This window comes from Harpia harpyja, chromosome 1 (assembly GCF_026419915.1).
Source record: "Harpia harpyja isolate bHarHar1 chromosome 1, bHarHar1 primary haplotype, whole genome shotgun sequence".
NCBI classification, from domain to species: Eukaryota; Metazoa; Chordata; class Aves; order Accipitriformes; family Accipitridae; genus Harpia; species Harpia harpyja.
Window position 1 is genome coordinate 46,502,260 of NC_068940.1, and position 20,428 is coordinate 46,522,687.

The 20,428-nt window shown below is 55.9% G+C and overlaps 2 protein-coding genes across 11 annotated transcripts in view; one reads left to right on the top strand and one right to left on the bottom strand.

The window, feature by feature from the left end:
* The window catches only part of DLGAP4 (DLG associated protein 4), a 181,283-nt gene extending 177,404 nt beyond the window's left edge, over window positions 1-3,879 (top strand). For all 8 annotated transcript variants that reach the window (XM_052791038.1, XM_052791049.1, XM_052791071.1 and 5 more), the window contains 2 exons: window positions 447-599; window positions 1,354-3,879. In XM_052791038.1, coding sequence (XP_052646998.1) covers window positions 447-599; window positions 1,354-1,569 — 369 coding nt within the window. In that variant the 3' untranslated portion in view covers window positions 1,570-3,879. The remainder of the gene's footprint in view (window positions 1-446; window positions 600-1,353) is intronic.
* Window positions 3,880-7,186: 3,307 nt separating this feature from the next.
* Window positions 7,187-15,088, bottom strand: TGIF2 (TGFB induced factor homeobox 2). 3 transcript variants are annotated; one of them, XM_052791119.1, is made up of 3 exons: window positions 14,880-15,088; window positions 13,658-13,896; window positions 7,187-9,921 (listed from the first exon to the last, which is right to left on the bottom strand). In XM_052791119.1, the coding sequence occupies exons 1-3, from the start codon at window positions 14,917-14,919 to the stop codon at window positions 9,337-9,339; spliced, it is 864 nt and encodes a 287-aa protein (XP_052647079.1). In that variant the 5' UTR covers window positions 14,920-15,088; the 3' UTR covers window positions 7,187-9,336. The 3 variants fall into 3 exon arrangements, with proteins under 3 accessions (XP_052647079.1, XP_052647090.1, XP_052647070.1); XM_052791130.1 differs by lacking the exon at window positions 14,880-15,088 and adding an exon at window positions 14,691-14,858; XM_052791110.1 differs by lacking the exon at window positions 14,880-15,088 and having other exon boundaries at window positions 13,658-14,394.
* Between the last annotated feature and the right edge of the window lie 5,340 nt (window positions 15,089-20,428).

Here is a 20,428-nt window from a genome sequence, read left to right on the forward strand (position 1 = left end):
TGTGGTGTCCATTTCCATTATTACCCACCCTGAAACCAGGATCCCTGTGTAAGAAACCGGTGTTCTAGCTCTGAACCATGTGCTGGGGACCTTCAGTTGGAGGTTACTGCTGTGGGATTAGCGCTAGCTGGGGAAGCTTTGGGGAGAATGGGAGCTGTTGCTTTCTGCTCCAGAGAGTGTCTTTTTCAGGATTCTTCTTCAGGCTTCTGTAGGAGAAATACAGTCAGGATCTGCTTCCTGATCTTTGCAGAAATAGTTTTGACTATGAATGATGGCATTGTGTGCCTGCATATTTAGGGCTGGTGTCTCCTGTGGGTTCTTGACATTTCAGTTGTTAGGCAGGTAGACTTACAAGGGGTGAATATGTAGGCTGTGCAGACTGCTCTGCTTGTCAAGAGGGTATATTCTTTCTGAAAGGTTGGGTTTTTTTATGCTTTCCCTTCTAGAACCCTAATGCCAATCCCAGACCCACAGCCCAGGACCTAGCTGGGTTTTGGGATCTCCTGCAGTTGTCCATTGAAGACATCAGCATGAAGTTTGATGAGCTGTACCACCTGAAAGCTAATAGCTGGCAATTGGCAGAGACACCGGAGAGAAAGGTGAGTGTGGGGCAGTTGAGAGCAGCCCGAGCACACCTCAGACATTTCAAGTATCTGAGGTCTATTTTTGTCTGCAAACAGAACACCTCCAGGGCTTTTACCATCTTGCACTTGTGCAGTGTAATCTCACAGCCTTGTGAGGCACTGAGACCATTTCTCTTGAGTAATAGTGGAAACAGTTTTGTACAAGGGGAAGAAGTATTAGGATGGTGAGAGACTAGAGTGATGAGTGGTGGTATGTGCTTGAAGTAGTGATACAGAGGCCTCTAGTGTTACAACCATTGTATGAATAGGTTATAACTATTCCTGGTGTCTGAGTAGTATAAAAAACACCTACTGGAACCTTTTGAAAATGCAGCACAGGCTGTGTCCCTGGGCCAGGCTGCCTGACTAGACATGAGGGTAGGACTATGGCTCTGGGCAGGGTGGCATATTAAAATTTTGCAGTTTCAACTCAAATTCAGTCTTCATGCCTGTGCTGTGTTCTCACCTGTAGCTGAGCCATAGTCTGCAAACTCTAGTCCCCTTCACAGAGGGCCTCTATGATGAAATGCAAAATGGCACATTTCTAGAAATTGGAGAAGCTGATTTTGATGAGTGTCTTTCTCAAGAACTGCTCCTGCTTCTTTCACCTGACGCTCGATCTCATTGCTTATTGCCTCATGCCATAAGAGTCCCCACCATATCAGAGAGCAAGATTCTGTATGTGCATTTTTATTTTATGTTTGGGTTTTTCCTTACTGTCTCCCTAAAGGAAGAGAAGAAACCACCCCCTCCAGTGCCAAAGAAGCCAGCCAAGTCCAAATCTCAACTGAACCGGGACAAAGCCTCTGATTCAGACAAGCAGCGCCAGGAAGCTCGCAAGCGTCTTATGGCAGCCAAGCGGGCTGCCTCTGTCCGGCAGAACTCGGCCACAGAGAGCGCAGATAGCATTGAGATCTACGTACCTGAGGCACAGACCCGCCTTTGAGCAAAGGGGCAGAGGAAGGAACCGCGTGGTTTTTATAAGTCATTAAAAAGGAAAAAAAAAAAAGGTTCTCTCTAAACTAGTGTGATTTATTCAGTCTAGAGACAATGAGCCATCCTTGAAAAGGGCTCCTGAGTTGGCTTTTTTTCTCTCAGCTTTAAGTAATGAAGATTTTAAAAAAAAAAAACCACAAAAAAAAACAAAAAAAAAAGAAAAGAAAAAAATACCCCTCGTTTTCTCACTGGCTGTGGTGTTGCTGAATGGACTGAACAGACTCCTGGAAACTCCAGTCCCTTGACTTGGAACTTCAGTCTTTTTACTTGTTCTATCTAATGAGAATTACTAGCTTGTTTACAAGAAGAGGACAAGAAAACATGAAGCCTTGAGCACTTGCCATGCTGTGTTCTTCCTCCTCAGTTCTGTTCTTCCTTCTCATCCTTTATTTTTTTCTTCTTCTGCTTCCTTTCTCCCACCCTTTGCATGGCTTTGTTTACCGTGTTAGAAATAACCTCTCTTCCACAGAGGTCCTGAAGAGAACACCCTTTCAGTGTGTACTACTATTGCACTCTGCTAGCAAGCAGCCTTTCTTGGGGTTTTTTTTTTGTTTTTCTTTTGATGGGGATATTGGGGTGGGGGGAGGATGGGTGGGCAGGGACAGGGCAATGGGTTTGTATTCCTCTGTTTTATTGAAGTGAGAGGATGACAGGGTCTGTGGAATGTAATGCAGAGTTGTTGAAATGTAGCCCAGAACCAATGTGCAATAAGCTGGCAAAGGGGAAAGGGACAGCACTTGGCTGGCTGATCCCAAAAGAGCAGTACCTTACTCCAGGCACAGGAGGGGAGCTGAAGGACCACAGAGCAACTATGGGCATGATCCACACATGCTTCACTTTGATTTTTCTCCTCTTCCCTTTACAAAATTATTTTCCTTGAATTGCTTGTTGAGAAAGAAGCTGCTACACTGGGGGACCTGTTTCAAAGTGGAGGGGGGAGGGCTGGGGAGAGTGTAATGGTATTTCAAGGTGGGAGGACTGGGTTTTGTACAAAGAGGAAGGCACAGGTAGCTGGTGGGTAGGCTGCCTGCCTGTATGTATGTGTACATATGCACATATACACTTAGTACCTGTACATTTAATTCATACACACGTATACATGCCCATATGCACAGTGCAGATGGTGTACTAAAAGCACCTTGGTGAGAATGGGCATATGTATAGCATATATTTTTACATGTACTATATCTAGATGTGTGTAAAAGTGTGTGTAAAAATATATACCCTGTGTGTAATCAGATGACTATTTTTTCCTTATCTCCCTGCTCTCTGGGTAGAGGAAGGTTTGCTAAATATTTTTTAGCCCATTTTCCCCTTTGTAGGTCTCCTTTTCAGTCTGGCTTCTTGAAGCCAGAACTGCCACCATCGAATTCTTTGCCACCCCCTCAAACTAAGCATTTGGCCACATCTTGAGTGATCTTGCTGGGTGTTTTGTTTTGTTTTTTTTTCCTTTACTTGCTTGAATGAGTTGGGTGATTGTGTGCTACTTTCATGGGGGTGGGGGTAGAATCCCAGAGAAGTTTCAGCAAGGGTGCTGGTGCTCCAGAAGGCAAAAAATAAATAAAAGTGAAATCCTAAATGCTGTCTGAATGACCATTGTATACTGTCCAGTGTTGTCCATACATAGGTTGCCTTAGATATTTCTGTGCACCTACCATAAATCTCAGACATGGAAGTAGATTCCCATCAACAATTGGCCATAATGTAACTCATTCAGTATTAATCTTGATCTTTGTGGGTAGAGACACTGAGTTGTTGGGTAGCACTGTCAGGTTTTGGGGAAGGATTGTAAAGATGCGGTTTTAGAGATATCTAGCATTGAAATTGGGAACATCAGGGAAAGGTGATTTTTTTTTTATTTTTTTTTTTAATTTACTCTTCCAAAAGTGGCTGAGGCTGCTGCTGGGGAGCTGGCCTGGAAAGCTGCTGCTTCTGGGGCTGGCAGTCTGTGGGCAGCAGCCCATCTCACTGAGTTGTCAAATGATCTTCTTCAATCACCTGGGCTGAGATCACTCTTCATCCTTGGTTGGTTGCGCTGGGCCCTAAGGCTGTGCTTTGTGAGCTGCAGCCAGGAGAGGTGCAGCAGGGCATTGATGCGGGCTGTTCTGTATGCACAGGTCTCGGGGTTGAGGCTGGGTAGCGGAGGCGAGCATGTCTGCCTGCCTGACTCTCATTTTGTTTCCTGCCACCTCGGAGGAGAAGAACTTACAGCAGCAAGGACAGCTGGCTGACTTACCGTAAAAAAAAAAAAACAAAACCACAAAACAATAAATAAACAAATGCAGTCTGAATTTATACCTGCCTGTGGTCTCTCTTGCTCTTTTTTTTCTCAGCAGTGGTATCTGTGACTGGTTTGGAATGGGCTGTGTCTTTGAGTGTGCTCAGAGCTGTTCTGTGGAGTGGTGTTGACCTTCAGCTGTGGGGGACCCCAGCAATATGGCTGATAGGGTGAAGGGCTGAGGGGTGGGTGGGGCATGGTGGGGACAGGTGCTTCTGGTGGAAGTCCTACCCCCTCCTGCAGCCTCACAGGCTGCTTGCCCAGGAAGTCACACCCTCTTCCAGTCATATGGTTGATGGTGATTGTCTAGCAGGACACCCCCTCCCCCCACCCTGTGGTTTACCTGGAAGTACATCAGAGTGGAGGGCCCTTCCTTTACATTTTATCTATTTTACACCTGTAGGTTTATGGCTAATATATATTTAATCTCTGCAGCTTTATAAATGGGCATATATGTTAAAATATATACATGTATACAACTATAGAAGTATATATCTGAAAAATATGTATTTATACACACCTTTATATAAATAATTCTATATATACATACATTGTATAAAAATTGATGTATTTTTCTATCTGAGCACTTCTAGGGCCAGAGGAAGTGGGCAGCCAATCACGGGGCTGCCGAGAACACGTGGGCATGATAGAGTTAAGAAATGGCTGTCAGCCAATCACAGAGCTGTATGATGTTTACAAAATGGCTGCCCCCATAAAATGGTGGGTGAAACAAAATGGCTGCCCCCAGTGTACATGGGGGGGTGGGCCTTCTGTGTCAAATGTACTTCCGGGTAACCTGGGGGGACGGGGGCTGGCTGTTCCTGCCAGCCAATCACAACAGACCATGTGACTTCTGGGGCAAATGGCTGCTGAGGCTGGTGGGAGGGAGTGGGACTTCTGGCAGAAGCTGTAGGCGGAGCACCTGTCAGTCCCGCCCCTGCAGTCCCTGGGCAGTGGGTGTGAGGGCGGGGTGGCAGCTGGGAGGGCTGGGGTGGCCGGTGCCTCACACCTCGGGCCCCCAGAGTTCTCCTCGGACAGGAGGGGCTGAGCCCACCCTGTGGCCTGGGCAGCACTGGGGCAGGCCCCAGCCAGGCAGAAAACCCCTGGTACCCATGCTGGGTCTTTGCGGGAGGTTTGTGTCCTGGCCTGAGGGCTGCAGCAGGTGGGGTCTCCCCAGCTGAATGAGAGCCGCTGTCACTGCCATGCCAGCCGGCCTTCCACTGGGCCTCTCTGGGAACAGCTGCCTGCTGTGCCGGCTGACTGCGGGACTCCCATGACACTTAGCACAAGTCCAGCATCCCAGGCAGCACTGAAACCAGAGGTAGCATGGAGCCAGGCTGGTGCATACCCTGAGAAGCAGTGCCAGGGGAGCATCTCCCTGCATTATCCAGGTAAGAGGAGCACAGCAAGAAGCAGGAGGGGGACAGTTTGTGCTACTGCTGACCTACACATCCCTGGGGGCTTGGAGGACCTCGTGATGTGTAACTTTACCTTCTGGTTGTGCTGTTTTCGGGCGCAGCATGATACCCTGCATTGCCTCTTTGCCCCAGCAGTGGAAGATGTAGCTGCCAGGGAGGGTGTCCCAAAGCCTTACCCCCCCGTGTGGGTGTTTTGGGACCGTGGTGGCTATGGCATGAGAAGTATGAAAGCATCATATTAATGAGGCTTTTCTGCACTCAATGCAATGTTTGATCATGCCCAGGGCAGAGCACAGGGCGGGGTGGTGGGCTGCAGGGCTGGGACAGGGCAGGTGGTGGTCAGCCGGCAGGACCCCTCCTGGAAGTACAAGTCCCAGCTGCTGCCCTGGGAGGTGGCACCTGGGAGGCAGGGGCAGAGCCATCCCTCACCCTGGGTAACCATGCTCAGCACTGTGCTAGAGGACGAGGATGCTGGCTGTCCCCCCTGCAGCGCTCTCCTTGTGCCTGTGGGAAATGTCTGCCCATCACCCTGTGGCAGGGGTGCCTGAGCCCTGCTGGGGGTCCAGTGGCCCTCCCCCCATGGAGGCAAGTGCAGGTCCCCGAGGCTCTGCCCGACCTGCCTGGGGGAGTCCCCGGGGCCTGGCCGGGACAAAGGCACCTCTGTGCAACTCAGGAACCCTGAAGTGCTATTTGAGACCACAGGAGGGGCAGGCAGAGCTGGGGGGCATGGGCTCTGTTTTACCCAGCCATGATCCCCTGTTGCTGTGCTGACCACCACCCCTGAGTTGGGCTGGCAGTCCCTTGCCCTGGCTGAGTCCTGGCTCTAGCCCCACAAGCACTCCAGCCCTGCCGGGTGCCCCAGCCCACATTCCTCACCATGAACACAAAGTGCCAGCAGCCCATACAGGGTGGGGGACACCCTGTTGCTATTATTGTCACCAGAGGTGCCCAGGGATTTCCCTAGAGCTGCGTTGATTAAGGCCTGCCTGGAGGCTAGGTGCCTCCATCCTTCCACAGCCCCTGCCCAGTGCTGGGTTGCAGTGGGTGCAGAGCCCCTGGGGTTGCCCCTACACCACAGGAAGCCAGGGGCAAGGGGGCTGCAAAGGGCTTGAACTAGTGTTAGCACCCACTCCAGCCCCTACTACAGTAGAGAGCAGGTATCCAAGGCAGGTAGGGCATCAAGAGACTGCAGCCCTGAGCTGGTGTGCATGAAAGATGCCAGCAGATGAAATATCAGAGTGCACACTCCTAGTGTGTGCAAGAGGCTGACTGAGCCCCCGGGGCAGCACAGGAGCAGGCACAGCAGCCCTGAGCCCAGCCTTGCTGCCAGCATCCATGCCAGCAGTGCAGCAGCCTTTGGGTCCATGCCCCTGCCCTCTGTGGCAAAGCAAGGCAGGCTGGGGCTGCTGCCCCAGGAACAGCTCTGCAAGACCCCTGCCCACCTGACAGGGTTCCTGACCCAGGAAACTGTGTGCAGTGGAGCCCCACCACAATTGTTTCTTTTTTCCTTTGCCAAGGGGCTAGCACTGGTGCCCTCTCACTTTCCCAATGCTGGCCAGGAGGAGAGAAGACACAAACACATCAGCCCTCTGCTGCTGCCAAGTGATTTCTGGCTCCCAGACACCAGGATCAAACACTGTGGGAAGTGAGCACATAACATCAGACCAAACAATGGTGGAGTAGGTGCAGGCCCATACCAACCACTGGTCCAGCTTTTTCCAGCCTCAGCAATGTTCCTCAGGCCTCTTAAGCTGCTTTGGCCCAGTGGCAGGAGGTGTGGGCTGGTAGTGAGGGAGGAGCAAGTGAGCCACCCACAAATGACATAGTCCAGTCTCACACACAGCTCATTTAAAAAAAAAAAAAAACCAAAAAAAAACTAAAAAACTTTTATTTGACAACAGAAGAACAAACAAAAAGATATTTACAGTAGTTTTTTGCTCCATAAATTTCATTCCAATAATCCCTGCCCTCCCCACTCTTTCTGGTCCATCCCCAGGGCAGCAACACCAGTCCATGGCACAGGCACAGCTGTAGCACTCCTGCCCTGGAGGAGGAAACCACTTTGGTTTGACTGGGGCAACATAAGGGGAGGAGACTAAAAAGCCTCTCCCTCCCCTGGGGGAGGAAACAGAACTGCAGGGAGGTGACAGGGGGAAGGGCTACCTAGAAATAAGGGAGGGAGTCCTAAAATTCAGGGCTTTCCCCAGAAAGGAGGCAGAAGACAAAGGCTGGACATAAAATGGAGCCAGGGGAGATGAGGAAGGGGATGTTCACAGCCACATGATGAGCATCCACCTGAAGCCGGGTAGTGCCAGAGCTGGAGCCATCCCTGCGCTGCACAGGGACACCCAGCCAACGCAACACATTATTGGCAAGCCTGCCTGCAGCCCTCATTAGTACTCACGAACTCCTCTCTCCTGTCACCTTCTCTCTGAAGAAAAGGCAGGGGAGGGGAGGAAACACCAGTCCCCAAAATCAGTGCTTTTCCCTTCCAGGCCCCATCATCCCCCAGCGCTGCTGGCTCCAACCACTGCAGAGCACCGGATCCTGTGGACATTATTATCTCTAGTCATGCAACTTAACAATCAGGCTAATTACCTAGGATTAGTGTTTCTCAGGATAGATAACATAGGTGCATACATATCGCTATTTAACTTACATTTTACAGTGAAACAGCAATATCTCAGTCCTAGGACCAGCGCAGCACCCAGGCTCCGACTCAGTGATAGCAAGTGATGCCCAGCCAGGAACTGCCTCGGAGCCTGAAAACTACCACCAGGCCAGGCTGGGGGGGACCAGCCAGCTCCCAGCAGACACCAGCTTGTCACTAGAGGTCACCAGCACCACACAGCCAGGCACAGCCACGCTCAGCCCTGGAGAGCAAGAGCAGGAGGGAGGGGATGGCAGAGCAATAAGACTCCATCCCTCTGCGTTCCCAGGGCAGTTCATCAGCACTTGGCTGATGAGACAACTCTGCTTTCCAGGAACCGTGGTCTGCAGGCTGTGAGCACTGCACTTGCAGAAGAACACACATGCCCATACCAGCAACACGCCTCTTTCCAAATTAAAAAAAAAAAAAAAAAAAAAAAAAGAAAGAAGTCAGGTACAAAATTTTCACAGTCTCAGCTTTGCATCCACCCCCAGCAGCAGCCTGCTGTCAGCATCTCACAGGCTCCGCAATGCGCTCTCTGTTCCGGGACACAGTGTGCACATACTCAGCAGGAACTCAAGAGAAACACGGGCAAGTTGTGGAAATGCTTACAGAAGAAAACAAAAATAATCGTATAATAAATCACAATTAAATGAAAATGTTTCAACAAAAAATTGCTAAACAGCACCATAGGGATTTCTACTGGCAGCATCCGTAACACCCTAAATCAGAAAAGGAGTCCCATGTTTTCCATGCGAAAAAATGCCACAGACTTCAGGTTTCCAGTTCATCTGTCCTTTGCCCTTCCCTGGGCAAGGCAGGACTCCTGGCCAGCACAAGGTACCAGAAAGGCCCTCCACAAACAAAAGGGGGAAAAAAAGGGGGGGATGGGGGGTGGGGAAAGAGAGCAGAGATTTGGGAGAAAGAGCTTTTCATCCATAGTCCTTAAAACAGACACCAACTTTAAAAAAAAAATAAATTCTCTCTCTCTCCCTGAAGAAACGGTGTTGGCTGGACCCTTGTTTGCAGGAGAGAGAAAAAGAAGTCAGCAGGTTTTCCAAGGGGAGCTCCACAGTAACCATCAGTCACAGCAGGGCGAGGTCAGTAAAGCTGCAAAGGTCTTTTCACAGCAGCCAGACTGCAGTGGCCACATCCTCCCATGTACCCAGGGCACAATCCTCAGTGGCAAGGGCAGCAGGCAGGGGGGCATCTCCCCACCTCTCCCCCCTTGGCTGACAGAGAAACCAGAGCCCCCTGGAAGGCAGGAGTCCGCTCCTGAGATGAGTTGGTTGGGGGGTGCAGGCAGATGGGTGGCCGGGAGGGTCAGGCACCCCCCGAGGAAGGGCACCCTGCGGGAGCTGGCCCAGGGGGTTATTTGGAGATGGAGGCTCCCGGAGGCTCAGTCTGGGGTAAGAGGGGCAGCTGCCCGCCCTGCCGCTGCGACTCCAGCTCGGCCGCCTTCTGCAATGCCACCTCCACCAGCAGCTGGAAGCTGCTGAAGTCGTCGCCGAAGAGCTCGGGGGGCGTGGGGGGTGGTGTGTTGAAGAGTCCACTGGTGGGGCTGGCCGCCTCAGCCCGGGCCAGCAAGGTCATGGTGCTGCCGGTGGCACCCAGCGGTGCTTTGGGGGCAGGGTCCGGCTCCACTCGCTGCGGGCCAGGGGGCTTCTCCCACTCAGGACTGTGGGCGCTCACCACCGTCAGGTTGCTGCCCAGCGCCTGGGCAGGGTGGCACAGTACCTGCGGGCATACGGACATCGACAGCACCTTGGAGGCCCCCGCGGCCGTCACGGGAGGTACCACCAGCACCCCAGAACTGGCAGCAGCCCCCCGCGGCAGAGCTACATCACCAGCTTTGCCACCCCGGCGGGAGATGGTGAACTGGTTGGGGTCCTTCCCATCCTTACGCAGCATGTCAGGGAGCAGCCGCCTCCTGGCGTTGATGAACCAGTTGCAGATCTGGGAGGAAAGAGGGGCACAGTGCTGTCAGCTGGGGGCTGCCACGCATGCACAGCACTGGCCGGGGGGCAGCAGCCCAAAGCCAAGCCAGCAGAATCCTCCCCTGGACGCAGGCAAGAAGCTCACGCACACCCCAGCTACCACAGGTCTCCCCCCTCCAGCCCCACACCTCCTTCCCGTGGGGCTCCAGAGAGGCAGAGCTACTCCTGGCAGGGGTTGCCCAGCCACCCACGGAAACCCCAACACTGGCTGCTTCCTGCCTGGCACTGCCTGCCTGGGGGGGCCCCTTCCTCCCTGCACTCCTGTCCCAGCTGCCCACAGTCCAACGCTCCCACTCAGCCCTGCCAGCCCACCTTGCCGGGGACTGTGCATGGGTGTCAGCACCCCACGGCACTGCCGGCACCCGCTCACCACACCAGCACACTGAACAAATGGAGCCTGGGTAGCTTTGGGGTGAGCCGCTCTGCAAGCCAGAGCAAGGCTGCATAGAACTGCTGGAGCTGCAGCGGCTCTCGAGCAGAGCTGCCCGTTCCCCAGGGAAGGATGGCCTCAGCGCTGTCCCCCCACAGCCCAAAGTCCCAGCAACTGACTGTGCCCAGCCACATGCAGGTAAAGCAGGGTGCAGCTCCCAGCACCCTCCTGAGGGCTCCTGCCGTTCCCCCTAACCAGAGGCTGTGGCATTGCACAGAGCCAGCTCGGAGCCCAACAGCCTCCAGCAGGTCCCTGGTCTGGGGGGAGTTTTCCTTTCTCCAGGTAACCTACCCCAGGGGTCGGCGTGCCCCACCACACTTCGGCACGCTGATGCCAGTGCCAACATGCTGCCGCCCTGGACAGGAGCACTGAGGCTGCCCAGAGCAGACAGACGGCAGGACAGCAGCATGGATGGAAAACCCTAAAAACCATCAGCTCGCAGAGCTGCAGCTCCCCATCCCCTAATGGGGTGGCAGGGATTGCAGTAGTACATCGACACCTTCCCGTGCCTCCTAACAAGTGAGGTTACAGCTAACTTTAAAGCTAACTTTAAAGGCTCTTCCAAACATCTGCACACTAAAGAGGCAGAGCTCTGCAGCTACACCTCTGGAAGCCCTTCAGAATCACAGCAGCCATGTATTCAGTCTCAGCCATGTATTGTTTCAGCACATTTATATAAAAAGCTACATTAAAATAACTGCCTTCTTCCTAGAAAACAATTAGAAGAGAATAAATCAGGACAAAAAAAAAAAAAAAAAAAAGACTGATCTTTCCTAAATCAACAGCTATGTAAAATATTTCCCCCGGGGAGAGAGAACTTACCACAACTTTGATCACAGCAAGATCTCAGTTGTCCTTTTTTTGTCTTTAAGACAATATTTGGCATTTAACACCCTCAAACACACCAGTCTCACCCCCTTTTCCCTTCCAAACACCCTCCCTTGCAAGCCTTAACCAGGTCCCCTTGATGTGATCTTGCGATCCCATGGCCATCAACCACCGTAGTCCAGAGGGCTGGACTCCCAACAAAAAGCCCAACAAACTCTGCAATGCTGAGAAGCCCCCAGAAATCCTGCCGGTCCTCCCTGCCATGCTCTTTCCAGCATTCAACTCCCTCTGGAGAACACACGCACAACCACCAGTGACACTGCACGGCATCACCTGCCCAGGGAACTGGGATATGCCTCGGCTTTGAAGCAAGCAGCTTTTTTTTTTTTTTTTTTTTTTTTTTTTTTTAAAACATGGCCATTGCTTGGCCCCACCGCCGGGCACACCCGACCGTCACTTTGGGCAGCATCTGTCCCCACCACTGCCACAGGAGAGGCATGCCCTCTGCAGGGAGGAAAAGCCCATCCCACAGGAGGGCACGGGCTTGGCAACCTGCCGTTGTCCAGGAAGCCTCGCCAGGCACAGGCACTGCTTTCTTACCTCCCAACTTTCTGCAAGGGAGACACATGGCTTCCCAGTCTCTCTGAAGACCTGAGATTGCTGCACTCCTGATTGCTGCACTCCTGATCCCTGGCCACTGGTGCCTGGCTCCAGCTCCCCAGGCCACTGGATGCACAAATAAACAACTGGGGAGGTGTCTGGCCAGTGGCTGCAGCAGAGCCCTGTGCTCAAGAGGCTCCTGGAGGGGTCAGATTGGCACTGATGGATCAAACCCTGCAGCCACTCCAGCCTTGCCGTAGGGTGTCCCACACCTCCACCCCAACAGGCTTCTCCTCGTCAGATGAAGCAGCCCCCCACAGCATCCTGTTGCATCACCTCAGACTGACAGAAATCCCCGTGACAGCCCTCAGCTGGCCCGGGGAAATGCCACCAGGCTGGGACCCCCCTGCCTGGGGGGGTATAGGGGCAGTCTCCTCACCAGGCACACGGGGGCTGCAGGGGGTCCCACGGGGCAGACAGTGGCTGGCACGCAGCAAGGCCACACCTCGACACAAGCCCACAAGCCTGCCAACACCCTCCCAAAGAGCTCAGGGCACAGCCAGGCAGGCACCTGCCGGTCCCACTGACACAAGCCCTGGGGTTAACCCCCATGTGCCAGGCACCGCCATGCCAACCCTGGTCCGGCACAAGCCCAGACCCCCACAGCCCCAAACCCAACACTGCTTCCCCCAGCACTCTTGACTCAAGACCTCCCAGGACCACCAGCCTCCCCTTGGAGCAGCTGCCTGGACACAAATCTGTTGCACAGCCAGCATTTAAAGAAACACATTAAAATGAAAAAGAAAGTTTGCCTTGCCGGCCAGGAAGACAGAAACCAGACAGCCACTGCCCACACACCGGTGTCTGGGCTGTGGCCAGGATGGCTGGCCAGGACCACGCTGAGCTGCAGGGAAAGGAGCCAGAGGTGCAGAAGAAGCCCCAAGGAGAGGAGCTCAGCTGCAAACCCACTAGCCCTTGCCTGCTCCCTTACACACAAGAGCTGTTTCCCACCCCACTGTACCCCCAGAACCAGAGAACAGAGCAAAGCCCTCATCCATCTCCCACCATGCCAGCTGGGAGAGGGGGGATGGGGCCCTGGGCACACAGGGGTCCCCCTGCCTGGAGGCTGCTGGCCTTCATGTGGATCAAAGGGGCAGGCAGCTGCAGGCAGGTTCTCAAGCCAAAGCTGGAAGGAAAAGCACTGCTCACCCCCAGCTGCTCACCAGGGCGCCAGCTGGGCACCCATCACAGTGCCACGCAGAGAACACCAGCCCACAACCAGGAGTGGAACAGGGGACCTCCTACCCAGGAGCCCTCAGCTGGGCTGGGCTCCTCTTAATGCAACTGGGGTAACTGGGGCCAGGTGGACCAGCCAGTACTTAGTGCTGCTAATGGCCCACCTGGGGTCAAAGCCCAGTCCAGTCTCTCTCTCCTAAGATAGTTGTCCCCCACCCAGCTCTGCATGCTGGGGGGGGGGTGCTCAGGGGAACAGGATAAAGCAGCACCCCCCAAAAGCCTTCTATCAGTGGTGGCTTTTACTAACAATAGGGTATTGCTTAGTTTTTCCCCATCCCACTCCCTCCATCTTCTGGCCAGCCAAAAAGGTCTGCTCCAGCACTACCATAAAACTAGTCCCCGGGGCTCAGACCTCTCCCAAAAAGCAGCTTTGCTTCCCTGCTGTTCCCTCCCTCGCCTCCTCGCTGCCCTTCAGAGGCAAGTGGTTCCAGCGTGCCAAGTCCTTTGGGATCTTCAGTGGGGTTCTCCTGGTCTGGCCCATCCCAAGCACTGCAGCAGCAGACCCAGCGGTGTCCCTAGCATGAGGGGGACTAGCTCCTACCTGCAGCACGGAGAGGCTGGTCTGCCCCGAGAGGCTGAGCTTCTCCTGCTCAGAGGGGTAGGCATTGAAGCGGTGCTCGTACAGCCAGTCCCGGAGGATCTTCACGGACTCCTTGGGGAGATTGCCCCTTCTCTTCCTCTTGTTGGACTGTGAGGGGTCTGGGGATATGGCGCTGTCGTCCTCCCCGAGGTCGCTATCCGACATGGTGGAGCTGCCCGCAGATCTCTCCTGGTTAAAGCCTGGCAAGGTGGAAACCAAAGAACAGGCATCAGGCTGCGTCCCGGTCAGGGGAGCGAAGTGGGGGGAAGTGCAGCCACAGCCCCCCCCCGCCTCGGTGAGGGGCGGCTCTCCCCCTCCTCGCCTGGCCGGGGGTGGGGGGCAATAATCCAGAGGCAGCGGCCCCCCCCGGGGAGAGGAGAAGCTACAGGCACCGGCGGAGACAACAGCCCACCCCGCGGCTCTGCGGGGGCTGCACCGGCGTGAGCCCGGCAAGCGGGGCTCCGGGGGGGCCATCGCAGCGGGCAAGAGAAAACACAGCGGTTGGGGGGGGGGGGGGAGTGGGGGGGAATGTAAAACAAAAGATATCTCAGCCGGAGAAGAAGGCCCGGGCTGGAAAGTCGGAGTTGCTCCAGGGAGAAGGAACCACGCGGGGTCATTGTGCGGCGGGGATGGAGGCGGGGGGCGGCGGGGGCGACTTCCCCGCGCTGCTGTCACGGGCCGGGGGCTCGGCTCGGCGGTCCGGGCCGCCCCCCCCTCCCCGCACAACTCCCCCCCCGCCCCTCCAGCCGCAACAGGTAGCGCGGCGCCGGGGTCCCTGCCCGCCGCGAACACAAAGCCGGGGGAAGCGGCGAGCCCCGGCCCCCCCCCCGCCGCCGCCGCCGCCCGGGGAGGCGAAGGAGAAAGAAAGAGAAGCTGGAAAGTGGCCCGCCGCCCCGCACCCCCGCAAACGGCAGAAACCGGCCCCAAAATAGCCCCGACCAAACAAACAACATCGGCCAAGTTAGAAACGAGGCGGAAAGGGAACAAAACCCACCCGAGCTCGCCCACCCGCGACTCCCACAAACTTTTCACGCCGGGGGCGGCTCCCGGCCCGGCCTGGCCCGGCCCGCACAAAGGCGGCGGGGCCGCGCTCCGCTCCGCGCTCCCCGGCCCGGCCCGGCCCGCCGCGCCCGCAGCCCGGCTGGGACTCCATGTTTGCCGCCCGCCCCGGCTGCGCTCTTACCCCCGGGCCGCCGCCGCCGCCGCCGCCTCGGCCCTTGCATGGGCCGCGCCGGGGTCGCGCCGCCGCCGGGGCTCCGGTGCCGGTGCCGGGGGTGCGGCGGGACCCTCCCGCGGCGGCGGGGCGGGCGGCCGAGGCGCAGCGAAAAGTTTTGGGTGGGCGGCGGTGACAGATGCCGAGACAGAGTTCCCTTTGTTCCCGAGGAGGCAGGAACTCGGCCGGGCCCCCCGCCCCCGGCCCCGGCCCGCCCGCCCCTGGCTGTCACCGCTGCGGCACCGGGCAGCGGGCACCCGAGCCCCCGCCCCGCCGAGCCCCGGGCCGGTACCTGGCGGCGGCGGCACCCCCGTCCCGGAGCGGCCCCGCGGCGGGGATGGGGCTCTGCCCCCGCTCCCGGACACGGTGCTCGGCGGGAGGGAGCCCCCGCAACCCTGCAGGCTGCACTGGGCTGCAGAAGTGCCGTGGTAACCCCCCACTGCGGGGAGCTGCACCCCGGCACCCGCCCAGGGGCACCCATGCAGGGGCACCCACCCAGGGATACCTGCTCAGGGATACCCATGCAGGGACACCCACCCAGGGGCGCTCACCCACAGGTACCCCCACAAGGCACCGCACAAGCTCCTTCCCCCCCAGTCATGTTAAGGCTGAATCCTGTAACTGAGCACCAAGGGGTTACTGGTGCCTGCGGGCAGGGCCAGGCCTGGGGACAGGAGCTGCTGGGGCTGGTGTGGGTGAGAGCCCCAGGGACCTCAGGCCACCCTGAGGCACCACCGGTGCTTCGCTTGGTGGCTTTCGACATACTAAATGGGAAGTCAGAAGCTTGGCACATCACCACTCCTGTGGTGGAAGGTGTTTCAAAGTAAGGGTGGTGATCAGGGAGGCACCAGGTGGGACCTTTGCTGTCTCCATTGCCAACGGGCTGGGCAAGGTCTTTGGAGGCCTTACTGGGCTGCCCCTGCTCTCCCTGCACCTCTCCGCTGCAACAGCAGAGCCCAAGGTGACCTTCTGAGGTTTAGAGACCAAATCACTCCATTGACATGCAAGCACGCTGCTGGTCCAGGATGTGGCTCCCACAGGATTTCCCCACCACGTGCTCCATGCCCTTCTGTGATGTGGGGCTGGGTCACACCTTCACCCTCTGCCAGATGCTCGGGACAGGCAGGTGAGCAGTGCCAAGCACAGAAGGGGACGCATCCATCATGTCCACCCTGGGGTAGTACCCGTCATTGGTGGGAACCACAGGGAGAAGAGCTGCTCTGAGCAGTGGTGCCACATCCTGTGGGTCAGGCACCCCCTCAGCTGTATGGACAACATGGTGAGAAACACAGACTGATCCCTTCCAGTTCCTGCAATGGAGAAGGTGCTGCCATGGGAAGCCAAGAGGACCCTGTCCAGCGGCCAGCCCAGAGGGGTGCCAGCACAGAGACCCCCCTCTTGGGGATGTCCTCTTTGGGATGTCCATCCCCCCCTCTTGGGGATGTCCACGCTCACCCTTGCCAAGCCAAGCACAGCATGTGTTTGTGCATCCCCCCAGGGATATGGGGGGGATGCTTTTGGGGCACAGCAGCCCCAAGGGTCACCAGGTCCTGCTCCGTCTTTCTCCATGCAGAGCTTGTTTGCAGCCAGTGTTTGATGGCAACCTGGCATAGGAGCCAGCCTTGCAGCAGTTCTCCCTTCCCAGGCTCCACCACCTTTGCAGGCTGTGCTGAGCTCCCCTCCCTCCCCTCTTTTCTGCTTGCAGGGAAAAAGATGGATATCTGTTCGGGTATTGAGAAAGGCTGCAAAAAAACTTTTATGGTAGGTTTTTGATCCGTGCAAAGCAGATTGTGTGGTGCAATAAAGGATTAAATAGCAAAAAAAGCAGAATTCCTTAAAGCATTTGTTTAGTTGCTGCTAAATCTTCAATGTCCTGAGTGAAACTGTATCCCCAAATTGCTGTTGCTCCATTAATGCAAACGCAGTACAGGCTGATGAGCCACGGGCGAGGTGTGGAGCCAGCCCTGGGTGTAAATCCTGCCTGCTGCATGTTTGCATCAGTGCATGGTGCATCCCCCGCCCCAGCCAGCCCTCTCACATTCGGCTCGCTCTTGCCTGCAAACCAGAGCCACTACCAGGCAGGGTGTGCTCATCCTGCCCGCTCTGCTCCCTGTCTGGGTGCCCAGCCTGTTCCTGGTGGGTGACACCGCAGAGTCCCCTGGGCCACCTGCCCGGCTGTGTCGGCTGTGTCAACCACCATGCCGAGAGGCAGGACTGTCCTCCCGAGCAGTCTGGTTTTGCTCCCACCCTTTGAGAAAAGCTGTATTAGTCTTCTGCCTAATTGAAACAACTGGGAAATGGTCCCTGGGCTCAAATACCGGCCCAGGGCTGGGCCATGAGCCCTCCCACACTCCCTGGGCTGCAGATACAGGTAGTGTGGAAGTAGCTTTGGAAAAATCCCACTGGGCATCTGAGTGCAGCATCTGGGGAGCCTAAATCCCTGGGCAAGCCCAGCTTGGAGCAGGAGCCAGGTTGCTCCCAGCTGATGGGGAATTAAAAGCCTTGTGGGGTGAGGGGCCAGGGCAGGGGCTATGGGGCATCTCCCTGCCTGCTCTCCCTAAGGGCTTGTCCAGGCTGAATCCCTCGGCACGAGGCCCTGCAAAGTCTGGCCAGGACCATTGACATGATAATACTATTAAACTTCAGCAATTTGAAAAACAATCAGTCAGCAAGAGCCCAAAGGGGGATGCTGGAAACCCCAGGCAGCCTCTGAGGGCATTGACCTGTCCCAGGCAGGACTTCCTCCACCCTTTGCCCACCCTCTGATATTTAATCTGGATTTTTGGCAAGGAGAATTAGATTTGTGGTCAGTCGTGCTGGCTGTCGGCTACAGCCCTGCCCTCGGGGCCCAGCTCTGGTTCTCCAGCAGCCAGGGTCCTGGTCCCTGCTCAGAGCCACCACACTCCCTGCAGGCTGGGATTCTCGCAGTAGGACTGGTCCTGGGAGTGGTGTTAACAGGGCTTATTTTACTGGTTCACAGCCCGCCTTCGCTCTGCAAAAGCCAAGGCTTGATGGCCTTGCACTGGAGTCATGGGTGTGCTAATTAGGAGGGAAACAATAGCTGGGTTCGTCCTTCCCCTGCTCAGGGATGGAGTGGGAGCCTCGGGCTGGTGCACTCCTTCACCCACCTCAGGCAGAGCTTTAAAGGCAGGTTTAAAGGTTTAAAAGTGCCTGCTCAGCAAGGAGACCGACAGTTGCATGAAAGTGCCGGTAAGGGCCGGTGCATGCCGGCAGCACCGCACCACAAAAACACCCAGCGTCTGACTGTTTGTGCCACAGTCCCGCGGTGCAGGGCTCAGCCCAAGTCAGCTGTAGCACAAGCTGCTTCACCGCCTCCAGTGCCACGTGGCTCTGCCCGGCTCCAGCACCGGAGCACCATGCTTGGGCGCCGCGGCCCCTCCATCTCCTCCTGCCCCTTCCTGTGGGGCAGCTCTGCTGTTCCTGTTGCCCTTCCCGCAGACCACAGGGCAGGGCAGATCCTCTCTCAGCAGGTACCGCCATATCCTTTGCCTCTCTGGTATTCCCATAACCTGCGTCATTGGACATGGAAAGAGGAGCCGTGGTGCTCTGGGGACATCAGGATGGAGCTCACAGCACTGGAGAACAACACTCTTGGGTCAGGGTTTGGAGGAACCCAAACTCCCTGGGCTGCATAGACAGCTCTTGTTCAGGCTAAAGGAGGGCATAATTCCCATGGGGAGAGCTGAGATGACAGGAGCTGCCACCCAGAGCACCCAGGACTGCTCCTGGGCCCCTGGCTGGACTGTGTGTAAGAGGAGGAGCAAGAGCTGAAGAAATGGGCCAACAGGAACCTCATGAAGTTCAACTAGGGGATGTGCAAAGTCCTGCCCCTGGGAAGGAACAACCCTGGGCACCAGGATGTGCCAGGTGCTGCCCAGCTGGAAAGCAGCTTGGCAGGAAAGGCCCCGGGAGTCCTGGTGCACAGCAGGTTGACCATGAGCCAGCAATATGCCCTTGCAGAAAAGGCGGCGAACAAATGGTGTCCTGGGCTGCATTAGGAGGAGTTTCACAGCACGTGGAGGGAGGTGATCCTTCCCCTCTGCTCAGCACTGGTGAGCCCACCCCTGGAGTGCTGGGTCCAGTGCTGGGCTCCCCAGTACAAGAGAGACAGGGACAGGCTGGAGAGAGTCCAGCGAAGGGCCATGAAGGGGATGAAGGGACTGGAGCATTTCTGCTAAGAGGAGAGGCTGAGAGAGCTGGGACTGTTCAGCCTGGAGCAGAGCGGGCTCAGGGGGATCCCATCAGTGTGTATAAATACCTGGAGGGAGGGTGCAGAAAGGATGGAGCCAGGCTCTTCTCAGTGGTGCCCAGGGACAGGACCAGAGGCCATGGGCACAAACTGGAACAGAGGAGGGTCCCTCTGAACATCACGAAACACTTCTTCACTGTGAGCAGCTCCTTTAGATTGACCCAAAAGGATGGTTATTTTCTTAACTTGGTTCCCCTGCCCCAAGTAAACATTTCTGAAATTAAATGTCTAGATTTTTTTTGGTGCTGTTTAATACTTTTGAAATGACTGAGTCAGGTCAGGTCAACCTGCTGGCCACAGTTCTCGTGATGCTGTCCAGGATACGGTTGGCTTTCTGGGCTGCGAGCGCACATTGCCAGCTCACGCCCAATTTGCCACCCACCAGTATCCCCAAGTCCTTCTCCTTACAGCTGCTCTCAACCCATCCAGCCCCCAGTCTGTGCTGGTACTGGGGATTGCCCTGACCCAGGTGCAGGACCTTGCACTTGGCCTGGTTGAACTTCATGAGGTTCATATGGGCCCAAATAGTTTGGGGGTTTGCTGATGTTTCTTTCTCTCTCTTTGGATGCAGTGGTTGACCAAAGCAGATGAAGTGGTTTTGGGGAATGCACAGCTGACAGCACAGGAGAACTGCCCCATCTGCTTGTGTTGGTGGCACCAGGGGCGTCCCAAGAGCATTAGCTGATGGGCGATGTGAGCCAATGAGATTGGAAAGGCTGCCCTCTGGCCTCTGCACTGCTGGAAAAGCTGGGAAGCCAACAGCTGAGCAAAACCAGGGGAAGGGCCTCAGTTAGTACCAGGACTAAGAAAAAATAACAAAGTGTAGAAAGGGCTCTGAGCATTGCTGGATGAACTGGCATGTCTCCCGGGGTCCTGTCTCCCACCGTGGCTGGAAGCAGGTGCTGAAAGAGGGTGAGAACAGAGCCCATGGGAGAGATGCTCCCGGCCACAGACACCCTGAGCCAGATGTGGCTCTGGCTTCCAGTGCTGCGGAAGCAGCACCATCCCCATGCTACCACCCCACTCCCACGTCTCCTTGCCAGGCCAGAGTTCAGCCTGCCTGGGCCCTCCTCGGGTGCAGGCTGGTCCATCCTGCCAAACCTCCCAGTTGCCCTTCTCAGGATGCTTCCACTTTGGCTCTATCTCTTTTTTATATTCAAGTTGTGGGCAATAAAAGGACCTAGCCAATGGCCGAACAGTGGTCTCTCTTTTAATCTCCTTTCTTTTCCTAGGAATTCCTAGCATGTGA

Coding starts and splice junctions, on each gene's coding strand:
- TGIF2 (XM_052791110.1), bottom strand. CDS start 14,170: ATGGCCCCCCCGGAGCCCCGCTTGCCGGGCTCACGCCGGTGCAGCCCC. Junction 9,922..13,657: donor CCAGCCTCTCCGTGCTGCAG/GTAGGAGCTAGT, acceptor CTTTCCTCCCAG/ATCTGCAACTGGTTCATCAA.